At 38.6% G+C, this 16,339-nt stretch overlaps 1 protein-coding gene and 1 pseudogene across 1 annotated transcript; one reads left to right on the top strand and one right to left on the bottom strand.

Annotated features, from left to right (window-relative positions):
- Nucleotides 1–4,260: 4,260 nt before the first annotated feature.
- LOC128297908 (uncharacterized) lies at nt 4,261–4,967 on the bottom strand (annotated as a pseudogene).
- A 3,307-nt stretch (nt 4,968–8,274) lies between these two features.
- Nucleotides 8,275–9,535, top strand: LOC128298829 (uncharacterized). Its single transcript, XM_053034628.1, has 4 exons — nt 8,275–8,298; nt 8,615–8,855; nt 8,935–9,030; nt 9,093–9,535. The coding sequence occupies exons 1-4, from the start codon at nt 8,275–8,277 to the stop codon at nt 9,533–9,535; spliced, it is 804 nt and encodes a 267-aa protein (XP_052890588.1).
- The last annotated feature ends 6,804 nt before the right edge of the window (nt 9,536–16,339 follow it).

Below are 16,339 nucleotides of genomic sequence, written 5' to 3' on the forward strand. Positions count from 1 at the left end.
CTGCGAGTTACGTCTTTAGCGAGTCAGTGGTGAAGAACTCGCCCGGTAACCGTAATATCATACCATACGTTAACTCCGCTGCGGTGGAACCGATGTCTTCCTTGAGTGAAGATCGCATGCCTAATAGCACGATGGGCAATGCTTCTGTCCATTTAATACGACCGTGACTTATGATTGCGGCTTTTAACTGCCTATGCACTCGTTCGATCTGCCCGTTTGATTGTGGGTGGTATGGAGTCGTTTTCAGGTGGTCAATTCCGAGTGTCTGTGACAGTCTTTGAAAAAGATCCGATTCAAATTGTCTTCCAAGATCAGTTGTGACTTTCTCTGGTACGCCAAATCTCGCAACCCAATTTGCAACAAAAGCCTTGCAAACTGTTTCTGCTGTAATATTCGGGATCGGGACAGCTTCCGGCCAGCGCGTAAATTTGTCTATCACTGTTAAGCAATACAAATAGCACTCGGACGGCGGGAGCGGTCCGATAATATCCATGTGTATGTGTCGGAATCTGTGCTCTGGCGTGTCTATAGGCTGTACCGGAGTGCGAATATGTCTGTTAACCTTTGTTTTTTGGCAGGCCATACAGGTGGTTACGAACTGCTTACAATCCTTTCTTATTGCGGGCCAAACGAAACGTTGCGACACCATGTGTGTAGTTGCTCGTATACCAGGATGCGAAGTGTTATGTATTTTGGCTATAATTTGTTTTCTGAACGATTCTGGAACGAAAGGCCTGACTCTGCTAGTGGATACATCGCAGTACATTTCGGTCGCGGAGTGCGGTAGGTTAAGTGCTTTTAATTTCAGTGAACTATCAGTAGGCGGACTAAGTAGATACTTCTTAACATCGTCGTCTTGTTGTTGTTCATTTGCCAGTTTTTCAAAATCGATATTAGCTTCGATTGTTTCTATTCTGCTGAGCATGTCGGCCACTTTATTACTTTCTCCAGCAATGTGTCGTATGTCAGTGGTGTATTCACTTATGAAGGTTAGGCGCCGTTGCTGCGTTGGATTTGCTCGCTCTGGTTTCTGCAAGAATGCTGTAGTTAACGGTTTGTGATCTGTGTATACTGTGAATTCACGTGCTTCCAATATATCTTTAAAGTGTCGTATTGCCTCATAAATCGCATATAATTCTCGGTCGTATGTACTAGCTTGAGTGAGATGTGCGGAAAGCTTTTTTGAGAAGAAGGCTAAGGGCTGTGGTCCCTTTACAGTGATTTGATTCAGTGCTGCACCGATTGCGAGGTTTGATGCATCGACCTCCAGTACCAATTTCGCGTTCGGCGATGGATGCGCAAGCAAGGCGGGAAAGAAGCTAAATCTTCTTTACACTTTTCGAATGCCAGTGTTGTAGCCGCGTTCCATGTCAGAGGTGTGCAATCGTTTTTTATATTACCGACGATCATTGCCTGTAACGTTTGCTGATTGACGATCGCATGCGGGATAAATCGCCTGTAAAAATTTATCGTGCCGAGGAATCGTTTCAGTTCTTTTGCTAGGTTGGGTTTTGGAAAACTCATGATTGCTTCTACTTTATCCGGCTTGGGTCGAATGCCTTCTGGAGTGATAAGATGCCCGAGAAACTCTACACTTTTCTGCCCGATTTGGCATTTACTTGGGTTAATAGCTAGTTTATTGCCTCTTAATCACACCGGTCCAAACCGGTCCTCAGTGCGAAAGCCTACAATAGGCCTAAATTTAGAGTACCCTCCGAATGTCTCTGACCGTAGAAAGCCGTGAAGAAAGCGAAGCTAGTCGTTAAGCCAAAAAGTAGCATTAATTAGTGTAACTATGGACTATAACTAAACGGCGAAGCTGATTGATGCTTTATCAAAAAATCGTAATGACTCAACGTGAATAATAAAAACATACATTTGAAATGAGGAATAACTCACTAAGAGTGAGGAATATTGTAATCCTCTGATCGGATTTATTCACGAAGTCGTGTTTTTTTTGAATGAATGAAACGCGGACGCGACTGCTCTCGGTTGTTTTTAGATTGTAAGTTTTTCAAATAAGGGTGCTTAAGACACAATTCTTTATAATTTAAAGTTTGTATTGGCAACATTAAATTTTTGATTGTCCTAACGTCTTTTAGGTTAAAAGTCTTTTTTGATGCGCCCCTAATTTTTAAATTTACGTTTTGACTTCCTTCTTGGTTTGCTTTCGTACCTTGAGTCCAAACCAGTTGAAGTCCTTGCTCATCAATGTTACTGGTAACACTTGATAATGTGTCGAAGACGGCATCTGCATTTCGTGATGGTTATTAACGGCTTCTTGCTCAACTACTGGAGTTGTTCCTGTAGGATGAAGCTGTAGTGTTCTATATAAGTATGTGTAAGTGTAAGGCGAATAGAAATAATGTAATAGTATTGTAAGCGTCAGTCATAAGAGTATTGTACAGTGAGGATAATAAACAGCTTTAGCTTCTGACTCATGACTAACACAACACACTACACAATATTTGGCGACGAGGATGGGAAACCTTCCATAATAATTCAGCATCCCTAAATATGCTTGTAACTGCATTACGTTTTCTGGCGCTGGAGCATTATCTATAGCTTTAACTTTCTCTACGTTTGGTGTGATTCCGTTTTCTGTTATTACATAGCCCAAATATTCTACTTGCGTTTGGAAAAATACTGACTTTTTTCATTTATCTTTACTTTATGTTTTTCAAGCCTCTTCAACACTTCCATCAAATTTTCCATACATTCTTTTTTCGTTTTCCCTCCTACCACGATATCATCCATGTACGCTATGCCTGGAGTTTGTAAAAGTATTTGATCAATTATTGATTGAAATATAGCCGGTGCAGATTGCACTCCGAACGGCATCCTCGTATACTTATACAACCCTTTGTGCGTGTTTATTGTACAAATATCTTGTGCATTTTTTGATAATTTCACTTGTAAATATGCTCCGGTGAGATCTATCTTACAAAATATTTTCCAGTTTGCAATCTTGGCCAATATATCATCTATTTTTGGCAATGGATAGTGTTCGACAGATAGGTATCGGTTTATTGTCGCTTTCCCATCAATACAAATACGGACCGACCCATCACTTTTTTCCACCACTACTATGGGACTTGCCCACGCCGACGTTCTGGTTGGAATCAATATTCCATCTTCCACTAATTTTTCTAAGTTTTGTTCGACTTTTGTCACAAGCGCGTACGGCACCGCATATGCCTTATGAAATATCGGGGTATAGTTTGGTTTTAAAATCAAATTTGCTTCAAAATCTTTAATCGTTTCATTGTGATTTCCATCAGTTAAACTGCGAAATTTTGCTCTCATTTCATCATCCCAGTTCATTTCTTCGATTTGATTTAATGTAAATGCTTCTCTCCACTCGGGAAATAGTCTAACCCATCTCGGCCTAACGGTGCTAATAGATGACGAGAAATTTCGCAAAATGAGAAAAATGAGAAATCGTGAGCTGTCAAAATTGTAGTTTCTCACAAATTTCGCGGGTTTTTAGCCTTCTCACCGTCTAATTGCTGAGAAGTAGTTTAGCATACACAGCCGAGCTGTCAAAACAACTATCTGCATCGAGTTGCATTTGTTTACGTTTGGAAGTGGAAGTGAACAGAACTGCTGAACACTTTGTGAACAAATAAATGCATTAAGACTTACCCATTTCTCTTTATCAAACTTTTCAAAACACTTTTTTTTGAATACAGTTTTGAGCACTTTACCGCATGCACCGCGTGTTGACGAATGATTGTTTACATAACCGCGTTTCTCAAAAGCGAGAAACTCCTTGTTTGTCAAATTTCGACAAACGCTCATTTCTCAGATTTGCGAAATTTCCCGTACTAAAAAGCTGGATTGTACTAAAATAACATTTCTCATTTTTCTCATTGTGCGAAATTTCTCGTCATCTATTAGCACCGTAACAACGCACTTCCTTTTTCTCCCGTAGGAATGATCACAATTTGTAATTTCAAAATTTTGTTTTTACGTGTCGCGTCCACTAACATTTTACCCAAAGGTATTAACCTTTGCCCTGACGCCGTTATAAAACATAATTGTGTTGGTTCTAACTTCACATTACTAAATTTTTGTTTGTAGATGTTTTCTGGCAATACCGTATTGCATGCCCCGCAATCAATTCCAAATACTATATCTGTACCGTTAACGTTTAACACACACCCTTCTGGTGCACTTAATTTACTCTCCTTTGATATGTGTGTGAGCGCTATTTCTCTATCGTGAGTATACAAAGTTTGCACTCTCCTTTCTCTATTACTACAACACGACGACACATGTCCGATCTTTTTGCAAATAATGCCACGATTGTGCTTTACATGTTTGTGGATTGTGTAATCTTCCACATCTATAACACTTCCTCTCTCTCTCGTGCTCTTTACGTTGCCTGTATGCATAAGCACTGCTCCTTACGTGGTTGTAACGCTGCGTACCGACGCTACTTTTTGGCGCGTGCTTTATTGCTGCCATTTCTCTAGGCTGTACGTCGTAAAAGTTTCGTTCTGCTCATCCGCTGCTTCCCACGTTCTGGCGATATTTTCTGCTTGCTCGAACGACAGATCTGATTCTCTTAACAGACGTTTCCGCAGACCTTCGTCCCGTACACCAGTCACCAACTGATCACGCAACATTTCCAACAAAAACGATTGGAACTTGCACGTTTGTGCCAAAGCTTTCAATTCCATAATGTATTCAGGAATAGAGAGGTCCTTCGGCATACTATGCCGAAAATTGTACCGTTCCGCCACCACATTCACTTTTTGTTCCAATTGCTCTCTGAGCTTTATACACAGCTTTTCATAATTGCACGACTTTGGCTCCTCCGGTGATACCATCTTCGATATCAGGCTGTAAAGTGACGCTCCTCCTAACGTTAACAGCATCACTGTCTTTTTGGCTGCTTCTATTTCATTCACTTGAAAGAAAATGTCCATTCTTTCTAAGTATTCACGGATACTTTCCCCCATGACAAAGGGCTCTATTTCACCGATTAACGACATGGTTATTTTATTATTTTGACTTTATGACTTGACTTTTACACGCGGACCGAATTTTCTCTCGTCGCCAAATATTGTGTAGTGTCTTGAGTCAGAAGCTAAAGCTAACACAACACACTACACAATAAAAGCATTTTGTGATGTTTTGCTGTACATCCATTAATACCACACTGTTGTGCGCTTCTACAAGCTTCTATGGCATGATTGTTTTATTTTAAACACCCTGCACAAAGACGTTTGTTTTGAACTATCTGTTGACGTTATGTGACATTTTTATTCACTAAGGCGTAACATTTGACAGTTTCGTGTGTCTTGTTGCATATTAAGCATTTTGCCTTTGATTTACTGGTTTCCAGTTAGTTGGTTCCTAGTTTTTTCGGCTTTGCTTTAGTTTCGCCTTTTATCTCATGGATGTTAACATGTCCCTTTTGAGTAAGTGATTGTAACGTACTCATAACAGTTGCGGTTTCCGCATAAGGTTTAAGCCATTTGCATAATTCATCTAATGTTTGATTTCTTAAGCTGACTTTTTCCTTAGTTACATACTTGGCTCTATCAAGCTGTATGTTCCCAGTAAGAAAAAATCAGCTTTAGTGGCGAAACAGCGGCTTATTGCCTCTAAAATACCTCCTCCGAGCAGAATTCAAGCTTATCCACTCTTAAACTTCTCCTCCGATTCTACCTCTAGCAACTGAGAACTTGTGTTATACTTTGAGTTCTACCTAACGGCATCCAGTTGCTAGCGCGCTACTGCAGAGCATCAAGTTAGCGCTTTTAAGCTGGCGTTATACTTTGAGTTCTACTTAAAGGCATCCAGTTGCTTGCGCGCTACTGCAGAGCATCCAGTTAGCGCTTTTAAGCTGGCGTTATACTTTGAGTTCTACCTAACGGCATCCAGTTGCTAGCGCGCTACTGCAGAGCACCCAGTTAGCGCTTTTAAGCTTGTATTATACTTGGCATTCTACCTAACGGCATCCAGTTGCTAGCGCGCTCTGCAGAACTTGCTCCGTCAGCCGATTGACGATATAGAGTTTGAAAAGGAATTGAGAGAGAAATAGAGAGACATCGAGAGGTAGAGAATGGAATAAAATAGTTCCGATTTTGCATTTTGCATTACCGTGTTAGTGTCTCAATAATTATCATTTGTTTGGTCATACAAAGAGTGTTAACACCGAAAATTACGTACGGAACGTTAAAATGTATTCCAAGAGGATTAGAAAATCTGGACTTTTGTACCGAAAGCGAGCTAAAATAGCTTCAATGTTCACATCGTCAAATGATAAACAGGAACTTACACCATCAACCCGTAAGATAAACTTTTTCCAGTCTGGAACTATAATTCTCTTTAACATATGAATTATTTTTCAGCCACAACGACTAGAGTAACAGAAACAACCTTTGCTGACGAATTTGTATCCAGTAGCAGTGATGAAGAAAGTGATAATGATTCGATAGACGAACATTCATATGATTCGAGTGATGATGACAACCAAATGTATTGTGAAGAAAACTTTGCAAACATGTCAGCCATGGATTGTTTGCGATATTGGGCACTTGTGACAAATCAATCGCATAATTCCATACGAATGATATTGAAATTTTTTAGATGAAAATCGAACTGCGTTTTGCCAAAAAGTGCTAAAACATTATTGAAAATACCAAAACCGCACCAACCCATCAGTGCAATTAACGGAGGAAAATATTGGTACCATGGAATTGCAAAAAAATTGACCAACTTTTTCAGGTTACTATGCAATGAAAAATCCAAAACAAAATAACATTTATTTTACATTTAAGGGATACTCCACCAGTCCAAAGATTTTCGCTTAACATATTCATTGATGGATTGCCATTACACAAAAGTAGTAAAACTCAGTTTTGGCCTATTATGATTAACATTCACGAAATGCCTACGGTTCCGCCGATGATAGTGGCTATATTTTGCGGCTCATCCAAACCTGGAGATTTAGAAGCATATCTACGTCCTTTTGTTGATGAAATAACAAAACTTATAAATGATGGTATTTTAATAAACTCCAGGAAAATTCCCGTAAATATAAGAGCCATCATAGCGGACTCTCCGGCTAGATCATTCATTAAAGGTAATATATAATGATTACTATAAACTAATGAGTCTATGAGGTTTTGAAAACAGATGTTATCATAAAGTTTTCTTTTGTTTTAATTTTAGGAGTGGTTAACTACAATGCTAAGAATGGTTACATGAAATGCAATTGTGAAGGAGAATACAACTATGAGTCTCACACGGTAATTTTTAAAGAAATTTCTGCTTCCAAGAGAACTGATAAAGAATTTCGTAAGGGTATTTACGGAAAATACCATAAAGTTATAACGCCATTAATCGACATTCCAAATTTCGATACGATCCATGATGTAGTTACTTCTGACCCGTTACATTTGCTAGATTTAGGATGTAAACGAAAATTGCTTTTAGGGTATAGAGATGGATCGTTAGGTTTGAAAACAAAATGGTCTATGCAACAGTTCAAACAAGTTCAGTTCAGACGGTCTCAGTACAATTAAGCTTCCTTCTGAAATTCACAGAGATTCCTCACTTCGTAAAATGGAATATCTACGGCATTGGAAAGGTAGTGAATTAAATTCATTTTTGCTCTATGCTAGTATAGTGGTTTTGAAAGACGTGTTGGCTAAAAAAGTGTATAACCACTTTTTATTATATTTTTGTGCTATAACTATGTTGTCTTCTGAAGTATACATGCAAAATTGGCACGTAGCTGGCAAGATGCTTGATAATTTTGTTGATGAGTTTAAAAACATCTACCCGTGCAATTAGACATGCAGCGATTTTTCTCAGTGCGAAATTTCGCAAAGTAGCTCAATCTTGCAAAAAAAACCACATCTCATTTCGAGACAATTTAGCGCCTACTGAGACTGTCAAACCATTACATTGTTTTGCAAGCCGGCTCGTTTGTCACACACACATACCCGAGTGTCACGAATTTTCATGAGTGAAGAAAATTATTGAAGTGAGTATGTTTTATTGCTTTTCTGCATGAACTTAACTTAATATTGTTATATAATTTTAGCTAGTAGAACAATGTCTTCAAAACACAATGAGGAATGTGATAAAACTATTAAAAAGAGGGTAAGTATATAATGTGTACAAGACATGCGTTTTCGCAGCGGCAGTCTGTGGACCGGTTCATTGATTTGTTTGTTCCACCAGTAGAACAAACAAGATTGCATCAGCAACGAATTCGATTTTCCTGCTCGAGCTAATGGCCTATATTCCGCAATGCTACAAGAAGTAGCACTGGAGGTATTTAAAGTTAGATTAAAACACATCGCTGTTTTCATCCATACTTTAATTTTGTGTAGCTGTAGCTCCGCACGTTTTTAACTCTGGCAGTATTCTAGCACTATATAAATACTAAATTTTGCTTTAATATTACTAATTGCACTTTTAAACGCTTAAACATATTATCATTTATCAACATATAAAGGATAAAAGTATTTAGTTCATTTAGCGAGAAGTGTAAACTTAAGAGTTCTATGCTGTACATAATACTTTTTATTTAGAAACAAAATATTTTCTGCGTGAACAGTTATTCATAATTTATTGTTTATATTTTCAGACCGTTGTTATGTCCCAAGAAAAGATGTTGGCTCTTATAAGCTGTATAGAAAGAGCAAAATGCCTGTGGGACCGGAGTGACAGTGATTACAAAAATGTGAACAGGCAACAGGATGCATGGGAGTCCATTGCATCGGAAATGGAAGTTCCCTACTCCCTGTTGCAGCAGAAGTGGAGTTCCCTTAAAGGGTCCTACAGGCATTATAAAAAAATCTACGAAGGCAGCTTAGTGACCGGTTCTAGTAAAGTATCACGCGTTGGTTCATCGTTATTTATTTTTTTCTTTAATATCTCATGCCATAATCCTTTTTTTATTTTTAGGCTCCGCCGAAGTATGCAGACCGAAGTGGTTTGCATATCAGTCAATGCAGTTCCTGAATGGAGTCACCGAGGGAGGTTCCAGAGTTGATACTGTATGTATAACTTAGAATGATAATCATATGTAAGAACTATCAGCAAAGCTTCATGTTGTCAAAAAGCTAAAAATGAAAAGGACAACACTCAAGCTACAACAAGTTCGTGCAGTATTCCTATTCCAGAACCAGTAGCCACCATGGAGGAGCCTGATGAATTTATCAGCTTGACTGCGCCAGTTTCCAGTGATAACAACAACCAAAATCAACCACAAACATCACAGACATCGGTCAGACAACGAACTGCGTCCGCTGCTTCCAAGCGTCGTTGGCATCAAGCCAACTTGCAATATAACGAAGAAGTTCTGGCGACGCTTGGAAGCATCACACAGGCATCTCAAGAACTGAGATCTGTCGCCATTGAAAATCGTTTGGCTCCATTATACCACGGTATGCGGGATTGGTCGCCGGTACGACAGCAAGCCATGCTTGTTAAAATACAGTTTATGATTGCTGAGGAGAACGTTGCTCGGTTCGTGGAGCGCCATAATTTCGATCCGCGCAATTAGTATTAAGTTTATTCGTTTAATGTTGTAAATATAAGTTAGTTTGTTATGGTGGTTGGTAAGTTAGTTTTATGTTTGCATGAAATGTAGGTTTAAGTTAGGTTAAGGATTACATGAATAAAATTCCATCAACGAATCCCATGAAACGGGTTAGGTTTTCGTTATTATACTTCGCTTCGTTCTTATCACCTGTCATTGATGGCTTTATTTGACCATCAGGGATACCAACCGGGGTTGGTTTCTAATTTTATTATTCCTTTCTACTTGCTTGGTATTTCAGTCACAAACCAGTTATTAAACTTCCCAACATTTTATTCGGATGACAAAATATTTAAAAAAATCCAAATCATTTCTATGTCTTTTATATTGTTCCATTTGCAAACCCATTTGCCAAATGTAATCGGATTTGCATTAATTGATTTGCAGTGCGTTGTGTAATTCCACGTAACTCAGTAAGATTACCATCAATGCATTCTGGTTCTCTGCTGTGGATTCTAGACGACTCAGCACGACGAATGAAATTGTGTAGGTATACAGTTGTCGGAACTATTTTACGGGCAGTTAATGGGTTCAACTCCATAGGTTTTCTTAGTACTCGAAATCTAGCACTCAAAATTCCAAAAGCCATTTCAACAGTTCGGCGTGCCTTTGAATGACGATCGTTGAAGACACGTTCCACGGATCCGCTTGTCGTCGTACCACCGAAAGGGCGAATACAATAATTTGTAAACGCAAACGCCTTGTCTCCCAAGAGCATATACGGGATTCTAAGGGTAGAAGAATCTAGTAGTATTTCTGCTTCTGGGATGTTTAATTCATTTCTTTCTAGCGAACCGAAAAGACGTGAGCTACGTAAAATGCCACTGTCTGAAATTCGGCCTTTGCATCCGACATCTGCATACATAAAATTGCAGTTTGCGTCCACAATTGCCAATAGCACGATGCTAAAAAACTGCTTGTAGTTGTAGTAATCGGTACCACTTTTGGCAGGAGCTTTGATAGCAACATGTTTTCCGTCGATGGCTCCGATAGCATGGGGAAACTTCCATTTGGTTAAAAATTCCTCAGAAATCTTAAGCCATTCTTCACGCGTCGATGGAAGCTGTAATACCATAATAAAACGAGTTAGTAATTAAGCATTGTATGCAATAATAAGGCAAAATACCTTAACATATTTGCGCAGAAATATGATCAAACTGTCGCACACTTCCGGAACAAACAACGATATGGACTGTTCTGAAATCTGTAATTAAATAAAATTAGTTTCGTTTTATTTTTCTACTCAAAGGATCATTAGTTACTTACTCGATATGCGTATTCTAAGCTTCTATAGCTATCACCAGAAGCCAGAAATCGTAGTGTAACTATAAGTTTTTCTTTGGGTGTTATAGCATCCCGCATGTATGTATCCTGTCCTCGGATACGGGGTGTTACGAGCTCCAATAGATATGCAAAATCTGCTCGTGATAGCCGCATAAAATTCACAATTGTGTTGTCCAGCTCCTCATCCAAAATCGAACGCAACAATCGGTTCGCATTTTGGTTACGCTCCAACAGCATCTGTCTTGCCCAAATGCGTGTCCTCGGTCTTCTAGTTTGGAGGATGTGAAGACGAGCGAAACTGGCCCAAGCTTCAGTCCAATTAATTAAAGCCAATATGTATCGCTCTTCCATTTGTTGAATATATTTTTTGAACCTATAACTTACAAATGCAAAGCAATTTTAAACGCAACCAACACCAATATTTCATTTGTGTTTATGCATCAATGACAGCCAAATGACAGCCAAATGACAGCCAAAATTGAGCTATTTCATACATGCGATGAAAACGACGAACCGTTTTTTATATATGAACTTATCATCGCATTTCATCGAATAGCATTGCGAAATTTCGCACTGAGAAAAATCGCTGCATGTCTATTTGCACGGTACCACGAAAAGTATCTTACCAGTAATGTGCATAATTTGCTACATGTTTTGGATGACGTGAAGAGATTTGGTGTCCTTAGCTCGATTTCCACATATCCTTTCGAGAATCATCTTCAATTCTAAAAAAAAAATTAATCGAGGTGGAAAAAATCAACTTGAACAGGCCATAAACCGTATTACAGAACTACAAAATTATCTGATGATGTCGTCGAAAGAAGAACTATTCAAACCTTCGATAAAGAAAAAACAAAATGAGACGTTATTACACTTGAGTAGGACATGTACGTTAAGAGAAGGCAATCGCGATGGTTGGTTTTTATGTACCAATAATACCATATCATATCTTTTCAAATCTTCCGTCTTACACATTTATAAGACGCAAATGTCAAATCTGTCCGTAAAACATTATGATTTTAAAAGTGAAAATGTGAAATGTAAACTTGTTGCTGTACCAACTTCTAAAACAGGGGAAATATTATTTGTTCCGTTGTTACACTCATTTTTCAAGAAATGAAAACATATTGGTATAAGTACGACTGTAAACAAATTCATTGTAGTCAATCATTAAATAACATATAGACAACAACAAAACAACAAATACAAATTGTAATTTTTCATGTACCTTGTTTTACTAACTTTATTTCATGTAACTATCAACAATTCATTCAACTGTATCACCTCACTAAATTTACATTATTTGTTAGAAAATATTCACTCCAGCTTTGGAGTTTTAATGAAATGGGATGTGCTTTTTCGCAGTCCCTTCGCAAGCAATCTTTTGGGAGCGTTTTTTAGTTTTTTCATAAAAAATTCTGCCACTGATGCTCTGTTTACAGTTACTAAATCCGTCGTTCCTATTATTTCAAAAAGCTTTGTAATTCTAGTGTGTCGCATCATTGCTATCTTTGGTCCGGTTTTACCAATTCCTGTCCAACTTATTTCTGCGAATAATTGTTTCGAAAACAAGAGGTCGATTGTCTCGGTCATCCTATTTTCACTTCGCGCTTCCGTGATATTCGTTTGAAGATACAATATTTTTTCCTGATACAGTGGATTGTTCAAATTTTCATCCAACAATTCCAGCTGAACGCGATCTTCGAGAGGAACGAAATTCATTTGATCTTCTGCATCTAAACGCCGTTGTACTTTTCGTTTTGGTCCGATTGTATCTAGTAAAATTTGAATACTTGCAAGTATTGTATCAATTTTTTTCGCGTTTTGTTCATTTTGAGCCTTTATCTCTAGCACCTCCTTTTCTATTCTTTTACAATTCACGCATTCTAACATTGTTAGCGGTACAACGTTGCTGGTATTGTTCATATCTGTAACAAATAAAGTTACTGTTGCGTCCAGCAACAAAGGTCGCGTCCAGCGACCGCTTTTCTACCGCAAAGGCGACACTAATAGCTTTTTTTAACACTTTTATTCTAAAGGAGAGTGTATCTCTCGTGTTAGGTTAAGAGAGGGAAGAGGGCGGGTTAAAAAAACTTCTATCCTTTGCCTAAGCTGGTATCGAAAAAGACCCTAGCTGTCCCTGCGCGCTGCTTTTATCGGCATTCTCTCCCGTTTTCCCAGAACGGGAATACGTGAGAAGAGCGCACGATCCTGCTACGCGAGCGCCACCTAGCGTAAACCTACTAAACGGGCTGCTGTTGGTCCAAATGAACCGTTGCTCGCAACAGTTACTATTATTATTGTTGTAAACAAATGTATAAACGTATAAACGACATACCGGCTTTAATAAATGAGGTTTCGTTTTCCATAAGGATTCTGGGCGACTGCTCCGTTTCGCACGTTTCCTCATTCTGGACGAAGAACAGCTTGCGGACAAATGCTCGCAATTTTCTATAACAGACAGGCATTTAATAAATCACTTATAGAGTTCTTTACGTGGTGATTTTCATTTAAATACCTTCATCAATAAGCCAATTTTGGTACGTTTCCATTTTTTCTGTTGCCGATCGTTTTTTGATTTTGGTCTTCTTTACATTTTCAACTTGGGATAAAGATTCACCGCTCATTCCTTCTGCGACCTCGTCAGCCAAAAACGAAGAACCTATGTGCCGGCGCTTTACGACACAGAGCATTTTGTTCCAAGAAGTAGACGCCACGCTGTCTCCGTCTTTCAACATTTTGTTGATTGATGGACCGTTCTTTATATTAGGCCATAAAAGAGTTGTATTAGATTTTGTGGCATCTAACAGTCTTCCTTCTGGAACCACCGAAATTTCCTTTTTTCCATTGGCAGAAACAGTTTGAACCACCGCAAAAGGCATTGTTAAAACCACGTGTTTTGCTCTTCACGAAATGCGAACAAAGACTGACCGTAGGAATAAAGGTATGCTCATAAGCAAACACAATTTGCACTAATAGTTGCATTGTCTATCTTGTTGCAACATGTTCACCGCCGTGTCAAAAAAACACACAAACTAGTAACACATTTGTCCAACACGCATACGGTTATAAATGGTCAAAAAATATATTGCTGAGCGGTTAACAGATTGAAAATGCAATTTTTGCTTAAGTTGGGATTTTAACGAGAGGTTACCAACACCGATAAACAGATCAAACGGTTAGGATAGATAGAAAATTTCAGTAGATAAATGCAGTTTGTGTTCGATTCCCGAAAGATGCTAACTAATATTGCGAATGTAAAAAGATTATCATCAGAGAGCAGAGCGAAGGATGGATGAGGAGAGATAAAAGAGTAAAATGATTGCAAATATGAGAGAGAAAGATCGCAAGATGAGAAAGATCGAGAGAGACGGTATCGATAAATAAGATGTGGAAGGAAGAGAATAGAGTAAATAAGAGAGAGAGCGAAAGAAGAGGGAGATAGAAGGGAGTAAACTTTTTTTTTCATTTTCTCTCAATTCTATTTTTAGAATTGCTAATGTGAGAGAGATTCTTTTTCTGTTTTCTCTCAATTACATTTTAGGATTCTTTCAGTTCTACTTTTCCATTAAGCAGCGCCGAAGAAGCGATCTTTAAGGCTGACGGTTGCCGCTAAGCATCGCTGATTAAAAATGTTGTATGCTGTTAGGCAGCGCTGCTTAATGACTGAAATTATACCGCTAAGGAATATCGATTTAAACGATGCTTAAAGATAAAATCGTTCATATTTTCTTACTGGGTTATAGGGAAGTTTTGTTGTTAATTCGAGCACCAATCTATGATCGTTAAGATAAGATAGTTCATCCATGAGTTTTATTGTATGCACCAAATTTTCTAGTGCATTTATTAAATCAACGACTATATTCTTTGAATCCTTTTTTAATCGTTGCAAACCATTTAAGGTCGTCTCCACATGGGCCGCGGCCGCCACGGTACCGCGGAAAACGCGTATAACTTGTATGCCACCTCGCCGCGGTCGGTTGTCAAATCTCCGCGGCAGGCTGTCAATCTCCGCGGTTGTGAACGGTTCCGCAGACTTGTCCATGTTCAACAACGGTGCGTTTCCGCGGTAGCGCGTTTCCTGACATTTGATTATTGTTTACATTCTGCTCTTTGGTGTTTACTGTTTTACTTTGGGTTTTATTTGGTTTTTACTTTGAGTTTGTTTGCGAAAAATTAGAGAATTACAACAAGAATATGGGTAAATGCAAAGCAATAGCAATAGCAAAACGGTTTGTAATCATTTTTCTATTTTTTTAGATTCGATAAATATGCAGAAAATCAAGCAAAAGGTAAGTTTTGCTTTGTCGTTGTTCTGATGCGAAAGAACAGCGAAAGCTACTCGCGCAAGAAACCGTGCAACTTGTTCAGTGCCGTGGCGTTGTTCTGCTTTCATACGGGTATACGATTGATTCTTTTTGTATACCCTATTAGCTGGCTGGGTAGATTTCGAAACACAGCTTTTTGTTAAAAACCACCTCGAATAAGGGTAGCGTATCATGGAGCATAGAGGAGCATCGGAATGAAGAGCTTCACCGCTTGCACCATACGCATAGGTTTCTTTGCAATCTTCCAGTAGCCCTCGACATACTAAAACTTACCATAAATAGTCTTAATAACTGTATTAACACTTTCTTTCAGACGATTCAAATGAGCGAAGAGCAGACATTGCTGTTCATCGACATGATGTTCCGGCAAACTGCTTTTTGGGACCGCCGGGATGCTAACTACAAGAATACAAACAAACGACACGACGATTGGTGCTATCTGTCGCGACGTATGGGGCATACGGTCGACTCGCTAAAGAAGAAGTGGGAATCGCTCACGTCAGCATACCGAAAGTGCAAGTCGGCGTACAATAAGAGTCTGGTTACTGGTTCTGGTATGTGTAATAACAAATATAATTTTGTTAATGCTTTGTTAATGATGTCTTCTTCATGTATTATTTTCAGAAGCTCATCAAATTTATCGCCCGACGTGGTTTGCTTACGAAGCCATGAGTTTTTTGGATGCAACCACAGCATGTGGGCAAACCATGGATACCGTAAACATATATATATATTTTCTAGGTGAAGGTCTAGGTTAGAATTTGTAGAATTTCAATCCGATTGCAGTTTTGATATAACCGTATGATGCGTTAAGCCAATAAAAAAAACATTAATTGTCTGTCATCTATTCAAAAATTTTTTTTTCATAATGTCACAATAGTTTAGAAAGGTAGATAGTAAAAGATACATTTTAATGGGTTTAATTTGCAGCATTTCGTTTCCGGAGCGATTTCTATTCGAGTTAAGGTTTCGTATATTCCATTCGTCTTGGTTAGTATTAAATCGTCTAGCGTCTTGGCTTCGCACATTTGCATCTCTACGAATGAAGTTATGCAAATATACTGCAGCCATTACATTTTTTTTTGCATTTTGTTCTTGGAGCTCAAATGGCTTTCTTAAAACCCGGAACCGTCCACTCAGGATTCTGAAAGCCATT

The sequence above is a fragment of the Anopheles moucheti genome, chromosome 2 (assembly GCF_943734755.1).
Source record: "Anopheles moucheti chromosome 2, idAnoMoucSN_F20_07, whole genome shotgun sequence".
Classification (NCBI taxonomy): domain Eukaryota; kingdom Metazoa; phylum Arthropoda; class Insecta; order Diptera; family Culicidae; genus Anopheles; species Anopheles moucheti.